General features: G+C 43.6%; 1 protein-coding gene across 2 annotated transcripts in view; it reads right to left on the minus strand.

Moving 5' to 3' along the window:
* ALG9 (ALG9 alpha-1,2-mannosyltransferase) overlaps positions 1-19,004 on the minus strand; it is a 956,626-nt gene extending 937,622 nt beyond the window's left edge. Inside the window, exons 1-3 of one of the 2 annotated variants that reach the window (XM_069225004.1) lie at positions 18,864-18,999; positions 16,676-16,814; positions 1,294-1,428 (exon numbers count right to left, since the gene is read on the minus strand). In XM_069225004.1, the coding sequence (XP_069081105.1) occupies positions 1,294-1,428; positions 16,676-16,814; positions 18,864-18,898 (309 nt within the window). In that variant the 5' untranslated portion in view covers positions 18,899-18,999. Of the gene's footprint in view, positions 1-1,293; positions 1,429-16,675; positions 16,815-18,863 lie in introns of both variants that reach the window. The other variant, XM_069225006.1, reaches the window with a different exon arrangement.
* Between the last annotated feature and the right edge of the window lie 260 nt (positions 19,005-19,264).

Below are 19,264 nucleotides of genomic sequence, written 5' to 3' on the forward strand. Positions count from 1 at the left end.
CATTGCCACTTCATACAGGACAGTTATAGGCAAATCAGCCTTAGATCTACACCAGCAGGAACAGTCCAGTACAAATTTCCAGGAAAGGTCCCCTTCTGAATGAGAACACAGGCAAACTCAGACCAGTTTTGGCCTAGTTAGGCCTCATTAGTGAAGTATTTGGCACAGTGACCACATAACGCCCATCTGGACATGCCAGTCACACTTAGGGTGTTGCACTGAAGCAAGGAAAAAGTGATGTGTGGAGTTCTTTAAGTAATCTCATCTTCTAGCAGTATTTAGCTGTATAAGAATTAAGGTACATTTTTGTAAAGTAAACACATTGGTTTCACATTAACTTTTTGATGGTTATGGTTTGGGTCCAAATATGTGTAGTGTCCAGGACACTCAAGTGAAAGACTTAAGTTAACAACCAATGTCTCCCTGGACCCTTCAAATCAGTTCTCGCCACCATCATCTCATGCTATTATATGAAGATTCTTAGAGATGCTAAGCATTTGCTCTTTAGCAAGACAGACCAACAATTGTTACAATAATTACTGGTGCAAAAATTGATTAGGAGATTTTTTGTTAGTTGAAAACTCTAAAATAAACATTTAAAAGTTGCAATCTTTCTGGAAAAGTGCATATTACAATGGTTTTAAAAAGCATCATTGGCTTCCAGTGGCCACCAGAAATAAATTCAAGACCTCAGCAAAGCTCTGTTTGGCAAGGGTCCATCATATCTTACACAGGTTCGTTCCATCTTAACCTACCAGGACCTTGAGGTCGGCAGACACAATGCTGCTTACTATGTCTAAATAGGTTAAGAAAAGGGTGTTGGCTTCACCTTCTTGGTCTTTTCTTGCAGTTCTTGGAATGCCCAGCTATTAGAAAGGCATTAAAGATCCACCTTGGGACTTAGCCATAGCTAGAGTAGTTACAGGTTAGATTCCTTTAGGTTTTAATGCCTTTACAAGTATCTGTTGTATTGTAAAGCACTCCTACGTATCCTGAACAAGTCAAATAGTATAGTCAGTTGACCATCCACTGCACAGATCTTTATGAAATCTACAGGGCATAGGTTCAAGCCCTAGCGTGGCTGATTCCAGCCAATAGTATGACTGTCTTTCAGATGGGTAAAAATAACACCTGTTATTTGTGTGTGACCGACATTCACTTGATATTAAGCATTATATAAACCGCAAATTATATTATCTCTAATATTTTATCTCCCTCTCCCAGGAAAGAGCTGGAGCTGAAAAAGAACAAATTACAGCTACAGTAAAAAGCAAAAGCAAATGACCTTATTACCTTACTAGACAGCAAGACTTTTGCATTGAACCAGGCAGGTAACGCATGCAGCCAAAGGTATGCATAGGAACGTATTGCAAAGTCCGGGGAGTACTCCCATGTCTGGAATCCTTTGCCGTAAATGAGGTAGTGTGTCTGCAAAGGTTAGAAGAATATACACATTAAAACAGAACAATATTATTTTTTCTGAAAAATAAAATCATACTATGTACACACTTTTGTGCTTTGCGCTGTTGACTTTTGAGGATGCAAGGCATCTGTACAATTATTTGCGTTTCAATTAACTTAAGACTGTCTCTCTAGTTAGAGTACATATGTGGGTGAGAGATCCACCAATCTGACATTTGTACGATTTGAACAATATTTAGAAAGAGAGTATGCGACCTCAACATAGCAGTTTGAATAACTTGAAAAACATTTATACGGTCGCTCATAACTGTGTCAAGCATTAAACAACTTGCTTGAAATGTCAGAGACTACAAAGAAAACAGGGTGGGGTGTAAAGCTGGCAACAGAACATGTGCACTGGGACCTTGGAACAAAAGGGAAACTCTGCACAGTGATGTTAATCCGTCTAAAAACAAAACACTTGGATTACTGATGAGTAAGGGTGTAATAAATATTAGATTCCAACCAATGATGAAGGAACCTGCTGGTCCTTACATATGTACATCTTCAGATCTGTAAACGCACAGACACACAGATACACACCCACATTTAACCAGGCCAAACACAAACCTCTCTGTAGTATTCAGATACCTGCACAAAACATATTTGTACAAGGTCCATATATTCCACTACAAAGCAGATGCATACAAGCACTACAGGTACTGTTCTTCGACAAACAGTACTAGTGGAGAAGGAGTCAGTTCTATGGCAGTGAATTATCTATTACTAACACAATGTATTGAGTTGGCAGTCCTTTTAATTACTGGCATCCGTGTTCTTTAAGTGGTGATGGGATCTGTCTTCTAAAGAATCAAAGTAGTCTTAAATTGAGCACAAGAGATATGTATGATGAACACAGGGGTCGGACAGAGAAGTCCACGGCATGGTAATGGATGTACCCCCAACCCCTGAGTGCCACAACTGTACTGATGTCTGGCTCCTAATGCTGATTTTTGTTGTCATATCTAAACACTGGTCATGCATGTGTGCCATGACATAGGCTTGTCTCACGGTTTGCAGTCTTGTTGGAACAGGACTGGAGATTAAAGGACCCTGAGGAAGTTTTGTGGTTTTAAGTCAGTAGACTATTCAGTCATTTTGAACTGCATCTGACGTTCAGAGCCAATAAAGATTTGCTGGTTACTAGCTTTATCATGCTTTGTCAGGGAATCAAAGCATCTCTATTAAAGCCTGTGCAAAGTAAAGAGCATTCTACCAACAAATGGTTTCATGCACTGTATTCACTTGCTAGAAGGCACCTTTGGCAGGCCTGAAATCTATACTGAGGGATATTAACATGACTGCTGCGTGTCATACTTCCTATATGGCAGCAATCAAACTTAGGATGAGGGAACTCAAGAAAAACAAAGGTGGGGTCAGATGTTGGCAGCAGGTGAAAATAGGAAAACCACGTTTTTGGACTGTAGTGGGAGCTCTTAGAAATAGTGATGACAGGCTAACAAGCTTAAACAGTCAATTCACATCTGAACAATGGGTTACTCACTTCTCTGGTATATATCAACAGGCTCCCTGACACAACGAAGGCGATATTCTGTGTAAAAGATGCTTTAATTCACAGCTTTTTATTGAGCTGAGGGAGGTTTCTCAACCTTTGCATCAACACCAATCTGGCAAAGCGTGTGGGCCGGATGAGGTTCCAATGGAAATTTTTAAATGTAATAATGACTTGTGGCCCCCTTTACTCACTTACATTCTTAAAATCATCACTAGGAATCACATGTTATCCTCCATTACTGTGCCCATATTTAAAAAGGGAATCAGTTACAACCAGGGTGGTAGAGACCTCTCTCTCTTATTCACTGCACCTTTAAAATACTGGTTAAAAGTCATTTTAATACGATCAGAGCTTGGATGAAGGATAATGACAATCAACCCTTGCTAGTATGGGTTCTTTGAAACTCTAGGCACTATGGTGCAAAGCTTGAATCTCCACTTGGCCCTGGGCAAATATATTGGAGATAACAATTGCTCCTTGTACCTGGTCTTCATTGACCTTTCTTGTGCGTTTGATCGGGTTAAATGATCTAACCTCTAGAAAATCCTTTGAGATCTTGGTCTAGATGGAAATTTGGAGGCTACAGTGCACTGTGGACCTGAAGGTGAATACTATCCTGCCTTCAAGGTGGAGCACTGAGTCTGCCAGGGTTGTGTCATGGCACCCATTCTGTTGACTCTTTATATTAATAATTTGAACAAACAGTGGAGTCTGTGTAATTTAGATGTGCCCAGAATTAAGTATGCTGATCCCAGCTCTATTCTATTCAGATGACGAAGTTTTAATGGTGGGCAATCTGAAGAGTTTGGAACAACTGGTAGCTGCCTTTTCAGTTTTCATGATAGTATTAGATAGATTTTTTTTTTGAAATTGCAAACCATGGTTTGTGGGCCGTGCACTTCCACTTTGAGAACCTTCAGTATCAAGGGTAACAAATTACAGAGGGTATATAACCCCCTCCTTATTTGGGGATAGTTTTCAATTCCTCATATTCTTAGAACGAAACCTTTCAATATGTAGCCAAAAATGTAGGCAGTCTGTAGACATCCTATTTAAATCTCTTTGATGATCAGACGTAAGCCACTTGCCCCTATGTTGCAAATGTATACGAAGCTGATGGCTTCATATGGGGTTGGGTCTGGGAATATGCAAATACCAGCACCCTGCAAATTAAGGAAAATCAAAGACTTAATCATCTTTTGTGCATTCCTCCCTCTTGCCCAAGCTATGTGTGTCAAGAGGAATTGGGCCTCCCGTTTTTGGAGGACTCCATTAAATTTGCCCCATATCCGTTGGCTCATGGTATGGCTGAATCCTCAAGCCAATCTCAACCATCTAATGATTAGAGATTGTTTAGATTGCGATAAGGGCCCTAATATACACAGGTTCTCGAAGATCTGGGGCTGCTTCACCCAGTGGTGTGGAATTATATAAAATATCTACTTGTCTATGGGACAGGTTGCTTCATAAATCTACTTGTCCTGTAAAAAAAATACACTTGACCCTTTGGCTTCATGTAGTGCTGTGACAAATTATGGCAGCAATCTCATTATAAAGGAGCTCTGATAACAGCCTCTCTGATTATGCCAGGGCTTGTACTATTGTAGGGTTTGAATACTAGCAATTCCTTTATTTTGGCACCTTTCAGCAGATCTACATCCTGAGGCTGGATATAGGGGTAAGCAATAGTTCTAGAGTTGGAATGCCCTTTTGAGTCTGTGCATACCTAATAACATGGATGTATTAGGGGTTTTCACCCATACAGCGAAAGGTTGGAAAGAGACTCCTGACGAGGGCCGAAGTAAAACAACTTCCTGGGCTGGGAAAAAGTGGTTAGTGGGAAAGAGAACATGTAAACGCTCAACAGATTTTCATATGAGCAAATCTACACATGGATATTTGCTCATGCTAAAATGCAGTTCACAAATATTTTCTAGAAGTACGTTTTGTTGGCCTACTTCTTTAAATTCTTGTGAATTCATGAGTGCCATAAACCTGTACTAATGCAAGAACATTTCCTATGTGTACACTTCTGTGATTTTCTTTAAGAACTGGAGCCCTAACTGGTTATTCAAGACTTTTTATTTTTATTAAAGCTCTCTCTCTCTCTCTATTTATTGGCTGTCTTCACTTTGAGTGACGGCATTCTACTATTTCACAAGGAGCGTATTGGCACATAAAGTAGATTTGTTCAGTGTCCTAAATTATTGTGGCAAGGTGTGCTTTTTGAAAACAAATATATTTTTGCTTTTTGACAATGTTTGTTATGACAGTGAGGGCCTGGCAACTTCCACAACAATAAAGTTTTACAAAAACCAAGTCAAAACAAGACACGCACTGACAAAACCAAAGGGTTAATCACCAGTTCCAGGCCTTTTGCTTTTGCCAATGCTAGTCTATTTTCATGTTTCTTACACTGGTCTTTCCATTATGAATATTTTTTGGGACATTCTAGCATGCATCAACACATTTTACTGAATGATGCTTCAAAGAAATGGTACCTAAATGTCAGTTGTTTTAGCAACACATTTTTTTCCTAGTTGCAGTTTTTTTGTGACCATTTTATTTTGAAAGCAAAAAATCAGCAATCTTGATTTCAAGCTCCTGCAAATATTTGCATCAAACCAGAAAGCATGCTGGGAGCATTATACATAGTCTCAAATTATCAAACTTTGCATTTGTGTATACACATTTTTATACAGGAACCACTGTCGCTAATGCAGTCCGAGCTTACAACATTTTCTTAGAGTGCTCACCCTAATAAAGACCTTGCATTAGTGAACCATAAATATAAGTTTGAACATCATTAACATATGGACACAAATATTACATTAATTAAGGACAATACTATTTCCTGATCCCTGTAAACTGGCAGCCAAAGGGTTTGTGCTGCAGAGGGCTGGGCCTACTTGCCCCACGGACAAAATAAACATGAAAACTTGTTGTCTTTGACCCCAAACAATATGTCCTAGGCGTCCGGCTATAGGAATTCTACATCCCTGCTCACCTTTTCCTTAACTCATCTGTCATCATCAAAACTGACGGATTAATGGTCTTTACGCAGAAGAGCAGTGTTGGCCCTAAATGGCCGCACCAGTGTCAGTAGTTCCAAGTAACAAATTAGCACTGAAGCTCTCATGGTTTCACTGCTCGGGAACCATAAATCATTAGTTAAAAAACATAACATCAAATGAACGCTAAAAAGAAGCCCAACACAATTGTTGCCAAATTTTGTCCAATTATATACACATCACAGTCCAAAAAATCTTCTTAAGTTCATCATTAGGCAAGAGCAATAATACAGTGTTCAACTGATTTTATTATTGCTCTACAAACAACGCAATCCATCCCAGCCAACAGTTTTCATCCTAAAAGGACTTCACCAGGGTTCACAAAATCTTGTGTTTTCCTTATCTGAAGTTAACTTCTGAGATCATCAAGCACCAGGGCAATGAACCAGTAATCCAAAGAATACATTCCTCTCAAGTTGGTCTTGCAAAATAGAGCCGTACAAACATGCTGCAGCAGTCACACGAAACTTCCTTTAGATAAGGAAAATACAAGATTTTATGAACCCTGATGAAGTCCGTTTAGGACAAAACGCGTTGACTGGGCCGGATTGCGTTGTTTGAAGAGCAATAATAAAAACTACTGAACACCATATCATGGCTCCCACCTTATGATGGACTCAAGAAGAGTTTTCGGACTCTGTGTGTAAATCATTGAACCAAATTTGGCAAAAAACATTTTGGACTTCTCTTTAGCATTCCCTTGATGTTATGTTTTTTTTAAAATTAATGACAGATTAAAGGTTAAATCTTTGTTTATGGATAAAAGGCAAACTGAAAGGGAGCAGGAAGCTTGAAGAAAAATTCAATACGGGAATATGCAACGCTTCAAAAATTTACCCACCCAGAAGTTACTAAAAACCATTGAGCAATGGGTAAGGGCCTTGTTGACATGCTTTAGGTTAAGGGTCTTAAGTTCTAAAATGTGCTTCCCTTTGGGGCAATACCACCAGACTACTGTTTGAATTTGTATCTATTCTTGTGAGCATTAGACTCAACCATTATTGCACTTTGTTTTCTTCTTCAGATTTTATAGTATTTACTTGAAAAGCTTTTTAATACCTTTGTTGAGGCAAAGTCATTTTATTCAATGCAGACCTGCCATTTACATTCTACAGCTGCTGAATGAGGCTGACATTTGTTTTGCTGTAGTATACTCATTAAAATATGCTATGAAATGTCTGAGATCAATGTTTTTTTTTTAAATGAACAACCAATTATGCTTCTACTCTATGTATTGTTTTGGATATGCACTTTTAAGATTATATATATATAGTCTAATAAAGTACTGTTTATCTGTGTCACTGGAGTGGAGTCTACAGGCTCACTCAGTCAAAGTTCTGCTGCTGTGTGCTTACCTCACCCTTGGCCTAAATTGGTCTGGTGTGCAGTGCTGCCCAGTGCATGTGTAGGGTACATGTGCTGGGTGTATGTGTGCTTGTAAATGGCACAAAACGGGGCTAAAGCAGTACTGTGCAGTCTGTGTATGTTATGTGCATGTGCTTGTGTATGTGTGATTATGGGAGGTGCAATACATGAAGGATAGAGTTCTGGGCAGAGTGTGTATGTCATATGCACATGCTGGGTGTATGTTTGCCTGCAAATGTTACATGGTTGACTCTGGGTTCCATTTTGGGAGACCCAGGTCTACATGGTGAAACATGAGGAGAGGGGGTAAAGCCCCCAGGCAGATTTGTGTATTGCTGCATTCCTGTAATTTGGGTGGAACACACTCAAGAAAATGAGAGCCAGGCTCCCCCAATACACTTCAAATGGTGCTCTTTGATTAAGGCAGAGTTCACAAGGGAGGGGCCTGAGCTCATCTTTGGAAGGAGATGGGGCTGATCAGAGAATCATAAAAAGTAGGGCTGAGGCCCAGGACTAACCTACTGATACACATGTCACTGTGGCTGACATCTAGATATGACCTCCTCATCACTCCCATGGCCTGTGTTGTGGGACTATCAGTTTTGGTGTCACTTTGGCTGTGACAGACTGGTTTCTGGAGAAAGAGAGGACAGAGGAGTAAGCACTTTCAAAAGGAAGCAGACCCCCACTGTAAACTAAAAAGATTCAGAGTTTAAGTAAATCTGAGGTCTGAAAATGAACTATAGGAAGGGGAGCTTGAGGCTCCAGAAAATGTCAACTGTTAATCAACCAGTCTTGCTGTGCAAGGAGGAGAAGCTCTGCAAGACTTCTGCAAGTGGCCAGGACTGGGAGTCAAGCCATACTAGTCTTCCAGATGGGTGAGGCAGCATCACCAAGGGAATTCAAGACTACCTGCCCTGGAGCACCAGCACCTGCCTGCTTGCCAAGACCAGTGTACCCTGTGAGGAAGAGGAAAGTGTGGAGGTAAAGTCCTGTCGAAAGGATTCCATTAGTGAGGTGTTAGGAGATGGCTGCTGCACCGATTGGGTCACTGCTTGTGTGCAGGGAAAGTCAGCGAACCTTAGATACCAGAGGAGGACCACAATGACGTGAGCCATGATTATCGATGTGACTAACGGGTCATCACCCATGTGCAGCGATGAACTGGCAACCTGGATTGCCAGGCGGGCTGCTGTGAAGAGACTGCCCTATGTAGTGGTCTGTCACCCATGTACGCTGGAAAGCCAGCCACCCTGTATGCCTCAAGGGCCGCCATGAAGAGATTGGGGTGCTGAGAGGGCCGTGAACCTTGTACCATGGTGAGCTGAAGATTCAATATGCCAGGCGTTCTTCCATGAGGAAACATGCAGTGCAGATCGGGTTGGAGCCTGTGTACAGTGGAGAGACAATGGCCCCTAAGCCAGAGGGAGCCTTAGGCCAAGCATGAAGTGTGACCTGGTTGGGATTGTCACCAGAGGACAGAAATCACTGTGGAGAATTCTATGGACCTGCACCATCACTGAGGACTAGCACTGGGTCCTTTACACTACTCCACCCCTACTCGCTATGGGAAGGACCATAGAGGTTACCCCACTTGGAGGAGCCACAACGGACCTTCGGTTGATGTGGCTGCACAGCCACATTTGAGGTACTTGAGGACTTCTGAGCACAGCCTACCTGGGCCACGTGCAGGAAACTTACTGAAGACAGCCTCTGCAGCTCCTGTGCCTGAGGATGTGGCACGCTCAGAGATTCCAGCTGTTCCGATCTTGCAGGTGCTGGTTAAGATTGATATTGGGCCTGTCAGTCCTTGCTTGTCAGACAGGGCTTCGTCACTGGAATACTTCTGGTTTTAAATATAGAGTCAGGCGTCAGGCGGTGGCAACGTATCCAACAGATTAGAGAGATAGTCTGTCCTGCACTTCTAGGAGACTTGCATCCGGGGAGGAGGGTGGGTTGTTTATGACTTTGATGAGGATACCCCTGGAAGAGAACTAGGATTTACAGGTAAGTAACTTATCCTTCTCTTCCAGGGGATCCTCATCAATAGTCATAAACATTGAATAGATTAGCAAGTCCATCCCTTATCTCTGCGGACTGTCTAATAGAAGTGCAGGAAGAGATATACACTATGCAAACAAATTACATTTCTCAGAGATGCTTGCCCAACTTGAGCGTCTGCTCTGGCATCTGAGTCCAAACAGTAATGCCTAGTAAATGTATGTACAGACTTCCATGTAGCAGCCTTACAGATTTCAGAGATGGAACATTATTAAGGAGGGCAGCAGTAGCCGCTTTTTCTCTTGTCGAATGAGCCTTAGGTCTAGCCAATAACTGTTTGTTAGCCAATTGATATGCAGTAACAATACATGAAACTATCCATCTAGATATGGTTTGTTTAGAGGCTGCATCACCTGTTCTCATATGACCATAATTTACAAATAGGTGGTGAGATCGGCTAATCAATTTTGTCTTATCCAAGTAAAATGTTAGTACTCTCTTCAAATCCAGAGAGCGCAAAGCTTTCTCCGCCGGAGTATCCGGATTGAGGAAAAAAGTTGGTAGTGAAATAGTCTGATTAATGTGAAAATCCGACACCACCTTTGGTAAGAATGAAGGATGAGTTCATAGAACCACTCTATTTTCATGGAAAACCGTGTACGGTTCCTTGGAGGACAAAGCCTGAATTTCACTGACCCTCCTCGCCGAAGTAATGGTTACGAGAAAAGGTGTTGTAAAGAAGCTTTGTGGATAGGTTCGAAAGGAGGGCCCATGAGTCTAGATAATACTATGTTTAGTTCCCATGGAGGCGAGGGTTTTCGAATGGGTGGAAAAACCTTCTTCAAACCTTCTAAGAAACCCTTGACTACTGGCCTTGTAAAAAAGGATTCCTGAGAAGGTGACTTACGATAGGCTGTAATGGCAGATAAATGTACCTTAATAGATGACACTTGCAGACCCGATTTCGCCAGATGGAGCAGGTAAGACAATATGATCTCCTCCTGAGCCAGAATAGGATTCTGACCCTGCTGACGACACCATATGTAGAATCTCTTCCACTTGAACGCATAAGAGCGCCTCGTGAAAGGCCGTCTGGACTCCTTTAAGATGTTCATGCATTCCTGCGAGAGGCCTAGATGCCCATACTGCAGGAATTCAGGAGCCATGCCGTCAAGCTCAGAGAGGGAAGGTTAGGGTGAAGTATCCTGCCTCCCAGCATGCAAAGGAGATCCGGTCTGCCCGGCAGCCTCTTGTGCGGTTGTTCTGATAGGTTGAGGAGATCCGTGTACCAGAACTGACGAGGCCATTGCGGAGCTATGAGAATTATTCTGGTGCTGGATCTGTAGAGTTTGTTTATCACAGCTGGTATGAGGGGAATCGGTGGAAAGGCGTAGAGAAATATCCCTGACCAGTCAATCAACAGGGCATTCCCTCGATACCCCGGACGGTAGAACCTGGACGCGAAGTCTGGGCATTTCTTGTTTACCTCGTCTGCGAAGAGATCTAACTGAGGCCGACCCCATTGCACGAAGATGTCTTCGACGACCTCGTCGTGAAGAACACAATCTTGGGCTTCCTCGAGGGTTCTGCTTAGGAAGTCCGCCTCCACGTTTTGCCATCCTGGGAGGTGAATTGCTGTCAGAGACATTCCCCTCGCTATGAGCCAGTGCCAAATGGCCTGAGATCCCCGAGACAGGGGAAGGGATCTTGTCCGTCCTTGCTTGTTCAGATAATACATTGTCGTTGTGTTGTCCGTTTGTACTAGGAGAGATTTTCCCTGAATCGATGGAGCAAATGACTTGAGAGACAGATGAACCGCTCTGAGCTCCAGCAGGTTGATAAGGTACGCCCTTTCTTTGTTGGACCACAGGCCCTGAGCTTGAAGGGAACCCAGATGAGCTCCCCAGCCCTGAAGCGACGCATCCGTTACCAGAGTGTCGGACAGGATTGGCTGGTGAAAAGGAACTCCCACTGACAGGTGATGTCTGTGCATCCACCATCGTAATGATTGACGCGCTCCTACCGGAAGAAGCATTCTGTCCTCCTAGTGGCCTGTGTGTTGATTCCAATTTTCCTCCAGAGCCTCTTGGAGAGGCCTCATATGCAACCTGGCGTTCGGGACAATGAAAATGCAAGAGGCCATGGAGCCCAACAGAGATGTCACCTGACGGGCCGCAGGCGCGGGGGAACCCAGAACAGTCGCTCCTCCGAAGGATACACTCTTTCGAGCTCTGTATTCAGTATTGCTCCCAGGTAGTGGAGGGTTTGTGTTGGGATGAGGGTAGACTTTAGGAAGTTGACCTGTAGACCCAGAGATCGGAAAACACTGAGCACAATGTCCAGATGGTTTTTCGCCTGTTCCACAGAGGAGGCTTTCAGTAGCCAGTCGTCTAGGTATGGATAAATGAAGATTTTCTGCTTTCTTAAATGTGCCGCTACCGTTGCTACACATTTGGAGAATGTGCGAGGGGCAGATTTTAGGCCGAACGGGAGCACCTTGAACTGATAGTGTTGGGAGGCTATCACAAATCGTAGGAATTTCCGATGTTTGGGAATGATCGGGATCTGAAAATACGCATCTTGCAGATCTATGGAGCACATCCAGTCTCCTCGATGCAGTTGAGGGAAAATCTGGTGGAGAGCCAGCATCCTGAACTTTTGTTTCTTTATGTATTTGTTCAGCAGCCTCAAGTCTAGAATTGGTCTGAAAACTCCTTCTTGACCCTTCTTTGCTACTAGAAAATAGCGGGAGTACACCCTCTTTCCTCTTTGTGCGACTGGAACCTTTTCTATTGCTTCTTTCTGTAACAGGGCACAAACCTCTTTGCGTAATAAGCTCATGTGAGCAGGACTGGATTTGGTTGGTGGCCAGTGAGAAGGTGGTTAGCAGAAAAGAAGAGAGTATCCACTCTCTGCAATGTTTAGCACCCATTTGTCTTTTGTTATGCCATGCCACTCGTGAATGAATGCTGTGATACTTCCCCCAACCGGAGTGGTGTACGGTGTTAAGGGAAGCGAATCCTCATTGTTTTGCGGGGGCTTTTGGGGTAGACTGCTGAGGTCTGCTCGAACCTCGGTCTCTTGTGGCTTTACGAGACTGGAAGAGGGGACGCCCTTGTTTCTGTTGTGGTCTCTGAGACCAATGAGGGGTTTGAACCCTCTGTTGAAACGGGCGCCTGTCGTAAGGCCTGTACCTTCGCCTGAAGTCTTTCCTCCTCTCGTGGCCCACTGCCCTCATGGTGTCAACCTCTGCCTTCATATGCGCCATCTCCTCATCCGTGTGGGTCCCAAATAGCGAGTTTCCGTTAAACGGAAGATTCAAGATACGCTGCTGCGCTTCCTGTTTTAATCCTGTGAGTCTTAGCCAGGAAGATATTCTCGCACAGACCCCATGCACGTAACCATGTGCTGCCAAGTCTGCACCATCCGCTGCCGCACTGATGATCTGATTGGACACCAGACTTCCCTCCTGAAGGATCTCCTGAAAATCCTATCTGTCCTCTCTAGGCAGCTTTTCTGCAAACCTGCTCAGTGAGTCCCAGAATGAGCGATCGTATCTGCCTAGGAGTGCGGAGGCGCTGGAGACCTTCATCATTGAAGCTGCCGTGCCACACATCTTCCTCCCCAGAGAGTCCAGGTGTCTACTCTCCTTGTCCGGTGGAACCGTAGAGGATGGCGCCACTGAATGTGTCTTACGGGCTGCGGCCAATCTGACTGAGTCTGGTGGTGGATCAGCCCTGAGAAACAAAGGATCTTGATCAGGTGCCCTGTATTTCTTTAAGATCCTAGCGGGAGCTGAACGGAGATTTGCTGGTGCTAAAAAAGTCTCAATGGTTGGTTGTAGAAGACCAGGCACCAGCGATAACAATTTATTTGAAACCGACCTGTGTTGCAAGGTTTCAAAGATTACCGACGAGGAGGTTGAAGGCTCTGGGACCTCAATATTCAGCTTTTGTGCCCCCCTGAGAAGCACCTCGTTGAAAGTTGTGCTGTCGTCCACCGGGGAAACTCTAGCTGGTGGAGAATCCGTTAGAGTTGGGGAGTACCCTCTTACTGAAGACCCCGACGATGTGGACCAAGAAGGAGACCTCCTATGACGGCGCGATCTTGATCTTCTCTGGGAGCGTGACCTGCTCCTGGATCTTGTAGTGCGCCGAGGTCTAGTGGCAGACTGGCGAGACGCAGAACAAGCCCGTTCTGTATGTGCTGTCGGCCATGGAGTCATCGGGAGAGAAGCCGACAGAGTTATTGAGAGTCTGGAGAAGCAGGTGTTTTATTAAGACTCTCCAACCACCTTGGCGATAGGTTTATGGGCGAGATGTACCCAGACGATGCTGCTTTCGACCGTCTCGACGATCCACTCCTTATGGAGACCGCTGGACTCGTTGGAGTGATGTTCTTATCAGCCGGTGGTAACCGACGCTTTTCTCCTTGCGAGATAGGCCGCACCTGTGTCGACATTGAAAGATGTACCGACGTCGAAGGGAGTACCGTGGGCTGCTCAGGTCTCGACGTCGAACGCCTCAACGGTGATCGGTGGTCCCTTGAACGCGACCTGCTCGACGTCGTGTGCCTCGCCGTCGAGTGATGGGCCGCTGACGACGGAAGTCTCTGCTCTTGCCGTTGAGGCGATCTTGACGTCGTCTTCCGTGCCGTTGAGGAATGTGAGGCCTTCGATGGCGCATGAGCACGGCGGTGCTGGCTCGACGCCGATCGGTGGGTTGCCGTCAACAGAGATCTGCCCTTATGATGGCTATGCACCTTCGACGTCGTATCCATCGACGTTGGTCGGGTCGCCGTTGACGGCGATCCGTGACGATGCGACGGTGGCAGCGATGACGTCGACGGGGAACAGACAGGCACCTTCCTACCAGCTGACATCGATCTAGCCTGTCTCTCCTGAGAATGGCTTGTTGGCTGCCTGGGAAGTGAAGAGGACTATGGGGGTTATTACAACTTTGGAGGAGGTGTTAATCCGTCCCAAAAGTGACGGTAAAGTGACGGATATACCACCAGACGTATTACGAGTCCATTATATCCTATGGAACTCGTATTACGGCTGGTGGTATATCTGTCACATTTGGGACGGATTAACACCTCCTCCAAAGTTGTAATAACCCCCTATGTCTTTTGCCTCTCATGAAGACCATGAAGCCTGATTTTCTCTCTGTCCTTCAGAGTCCTTTTTGACATGTTCTTGCAGTGTCTGCAGGTGTCAGGGCAGTGGCTCTGAGGTAAAAACACTATACAGAGAGAGTGTGGATCAGACTGGGCCTTCTTCTTCCCACAGGAAGGGCACTTCACAAAAAGAGAAGGCATTTTCCAGTCAGGAAAAAATCCCTTGACTCACACAAAGGTGTAAAACGTCGAGTGAAGGTAGAAAAAAATAATTTTCTGTGAAAAACTCTGAAAAATGGAGAGCTCAATGCTCCAGGATCCTCTCAGAAAAAGCCGGAAAAAAGAACTGACCTAACTGTGAACCAACTGTCACCTCTCCTTCACCCCTGAGGCATGGTGGCATACTGGAGGTGCTCAGGGTCTTAAAGGCACAGTGCCAAATTTTGTGATTCTGCTGTGTTAACCTGCATGCAGCCTATTGGCTAATAATGCTCCATTGTTTTCAATGTTGTTTTTTTTCTTTTTTCACTGGTGTTGCTACTGCTTCTTTCCCTGGGCCCAGCTATGGGGCTTTGGAAAGTCTTTTCTTCTTGTAAATTTGAAAGGGAGTGTTTTAAAAAACAAAAACAAAAAAATCCATAGAAATAAAGCACTTTAGCCTGTTAATCATTATAGTCTGCATTGCTGTTGTACACAAGTATATATGGGTTTGGTATAAAAATGGTCTACTAAAAATGCTATATATTTTTCGCATATATTTTCATACTTATACATGTATGTATTTTATGAATGCTCCGGGGTCCCCGCACGAGGGCGGGAATATTCAATGTTTATGACTTTGATGAGGATACCCCTGGGAGAGAACTAGGATTTACAGTTAAGTAACTTATCCATCTTCATCAGGCAATGTTCATGAAAGAAGGAAATTTAGTATTCCTACCCTGATTTTTTTTTCACAAACTCAACTGAACCTTAACGCACAAATGATGGGCAGTTCTTTATTCAATTTAATTTAGACATGACATCAGGGTGGGCACTGGAGGTAGCAATGACTATAAGTGGTTGTGCGCAAGCACTGTGCTATCAATACAGATAGAGATAAAACCAAATGAAACCACATTCGCGTTTACTAACTTGTTTCTGAGACTTGGGCTTGTTTACTGAGGTCCATTTTTAATTTGGATAAAATCAGACCGGAAAAAGAAGTCATGCACAATTATATGAATCCAACTGAGAAAGAAATCCATGTTAAGCTGAATGTTTCTTCTGAAACTGATTCCTTGATCAAGAAAAGTACTTTAACTTTTTTAATTCAGGGCTGATGCTTGATTTTATAATGATGCCTTTTGTGTAAACTCAAAGCGCTTTTCAATTTGAATTGTGGATTATTTCTTTGATAAGGAGAGCATTAAACAACTTTTTGAAAGTTACAAGTGTCAAACACTAGCTTCCATTTGGGGCTGAGTCACGTATAGAATACAAGACATTGCACATGATGCTGTACACTGAAAGCTTTGCATATAGCTTCAGAGACCGGTCAACAGATACTGGCCAACCCAAGCATCAAGATCTGCTTACGTCAAGCAGTTTACAGCTTCCAATCACAGAATTAGAAGAGACAAATGTGCCCGTCCCATTAATGATCTAGTAAAGTACCCTCCGACAAAAAAAGGCAAACGGATTCAATTTCTGCAAAATGTTTTACAGCTTGCTTCTGACCTCTAGTACACCTGATAAATTACTGTGAATGACTATTAAGAGTCCCTCAACTCTTATAACCAGCCGTTTTCCCAGGTTTATGACCCTGCCCAATAACCACTAAAGTCACAAAAGGAAAAGTATCGCTCTGACCTCAGCATGTGGGAGGCAGCACACGTGAAAATACCTGCAGATCAGAACGGGAAATCCTTTTTGATTATATATAGGTCAGATTTACTGAGGAGCTCTTTCCACTTCCAGCCAAATGGTAATTGAGCACGTAAAATATTTACAAGATATGTACTATACAGAACTTGAAATCACAGCAGTTTATTTTGTACAAGTGACTTAACCATAACGGTTTGTTTCCTGTGTTGTTTCCTGCTTCTGTTAAATCTAACTGATATCATTAAATAATCGTTATCAATGAAGTAAATATACTTACGGGTTCCCAGTAATTGAATATCTCATCGCAGTCTGAGATATTACTCAACAGCGCTGCGCAGAACCTTGCTGACAGAAGAATTTTGAAAGCAGTAGATCCTTCAGGTGCCCAAATGTGTCCAGTTTTAGCATTCAAGGAACTGAAAAAAAACAAAAAGAAGGGCATTACCAAGGAAACGCATGAGGGACGCAAAAACTACATTTATAAAAGGTGAACGCGCAACAAGGGATCAGTACACACTGTTATGCACATTAAAGGTGTAGATCATGTTATCCCTGCTGCCAAGACGAAATCTCTCTTTTACCACAATCCACTGCATTGTTTGGTAGTACATGTATACAACAAAATATATAGAGTGTGTCTATCAAGGAATTTAATTGATCACCATTTAATGGTGATGAACCCCAGATAGATTGCCCACCCCTACTGCTCTGCCTTACAAATGAAATTAGCCACTTGGAATGATGCCTCAGACGTCCACTACTGATCTACAGAAATAAAGTTGCTTCGTGGGGACTACAGTTTCTCGCTACATCACCACTGGAACACAAGGATATCTTTATCACAGAGGAACTTCTGAATCAATTAGTGGCTCAGGTAATAGCAGAAATAGTGCATGCAGCTCTGGACTGGTGTGGCATCCCCAGACTACCACATGGTTCTCGACTACCTCCAAACTAGTCGAATAGCAATGGAAAACGTCTTCCCGCCTATGATGATTGTTTAAGCATTGAGTTACGGTCTCTCTATCAATAAATGATCTTTAAAAAGTTTGAATAGCAACTCAAGTGCTCTCAGTACTGATATAAGAAGACGCACATTTCATACCTCAGAGACTTCCAAATAGTGATACTAGCTAAGCTGCCGGTATGCCAAATGCACTGGCACTTGCCCTGAAATGATGCCCTGAACTTCTTTGATAATCCTTATGGTAGTTATCTGAACATTTATCCTTCTGTATGTATAAAGCATTGAGTGACAACCTTTAAAGAAATTGGAAGTCTAAGAACTGTTAGACACTGTAACTGGTCTAAAACGTTGTATCCATGCTAAACAAAGAAGTTCTTGCTGGTGGCCCGTGGCTTTAGCACAAGTTGTTGACAAATGTTTGGAAACTGGATTTTCCATCTCACAGATTCAAAGTTGTGACTCTCGACTCTTGTTGTTAAATGACATCTGTAAACCCTCAGAAAACCAGGCCACAATTGTGTTACAAGAGACCTGGCCATGAGTGCTCATCTGAGATTCTCAGGTTGCTCTTAATAATACTGGAAAACGTTTGGCTTACTTGATTCTCAATTGGTGGGTTATAATAGGTCAAGTTGACTAAGAATAAACCAAGTATCCCTCATGCAATGCCATCGCCACAAAACACTAGGTAAATTAACCGATGTATCCTTTCAGCCACCTTTGTAGGCAATATGAAGTGAGACACAGTACCTTTACTCGTTCTAGGACTAGCAAAACAGGAAATGACGTAGCTGCCAATGACTGAATTTCAAGGTCTCTCCTCATTGACAACCATTCTACTGAGGGAAACAGTTCCTGCTATAAATGACAGCCCCTTTTCTGACTGGCAATCTTTTCTTAGTAACATTCCGTCCTTTGAGTGTCAAGCTTTCGTGTGAGTAAAAGTGTCTGTGACTGACAGCCCTAACCGTTGATTGTTAGGCACTTCTTCCCTGATGTATAGTCTGTTTTGAGGTATTGTCAGTTCCTCAGCAAGGAAACAGTAACTTCCATGAGGGACAGATACTCTGAGTGACAGCCTCTCCTCTTCCGAGTGACAGTCCGTGTGAGTGATTACACATCCTCCTGTAACAGGGGTACCTCCTTTTAGTGACAGTCTTATCTTGCCTTGCTCTGAGTGGCACTACAGACCACATCATGGGTACCAACACCTTCTCTGAATGAAAGCAGCTCCACAGCTTTTGCTTTCCCCTTCAATCAATGGCCAGGGCAGTCATCCTCTCAGTGACAGCCCCTCTTCTATGGACAGTACACCTATGAGTGACTGATAGCGCCTCCTCTTAGAAAGGGTACCTCGTCTGAGTGGCAGTCTTCCATTTGAGAGACAGACCCATTTAAGTGACTCACAGTTCTTTCTCTGAACAGTGGCAGTCCCTATGTTGTTTGCTTCCACCCCCTCTTCTAGTGACACGGGGCCCCAGTCAGAGACAATTCCTACTTTTCTGTCAAGTCCTTCTTGTTGGTTTCAGCCATCCTGACACCTCTCCTGGGAGCAGAAACCTTAGCAGTTTCCCTGGCAGTCCCTTAGGTTCAGAAGGACTAAAGCTGTGGCGCCCAAGTCCTCAAAGCTAATCAGAGAGATAAAAACATATTATGACAATAGCGAAACAGTATAACGATTGATGATTGGATGAAGGAACGCCTGCTGTGTGACTGGAATGAAAGATCTCATACATTGGCTATGAAACGGCAAAGGCTGCATTATGATCTTGGATTGGCTGAGAAAACTCGGTGTAGTTGTTCATTGGGCGTGAGATGTCGTAGCCCACTCTGTAGGTTTGGGTTGGCTGAACAAAACCTTGTTAGTCATTCATTGGTTTTTCTAGCTCCAGTGAATGC

This window comes from Pleurodeles waltl, chromosome 3_1 (genome assembly GCF_031143425.1).
Source record: "Pleurodeles waltl isolate 20211129_DDA chromosome 3_1, aPleWal1.hap1.20221129, whole genome shotgun sequence".
NCBI lineage: Eukaryota > Metazoa > Chordata > Amphibia > Caudata > Salamandridae > Pleurodeles > Pleurodeles waltl.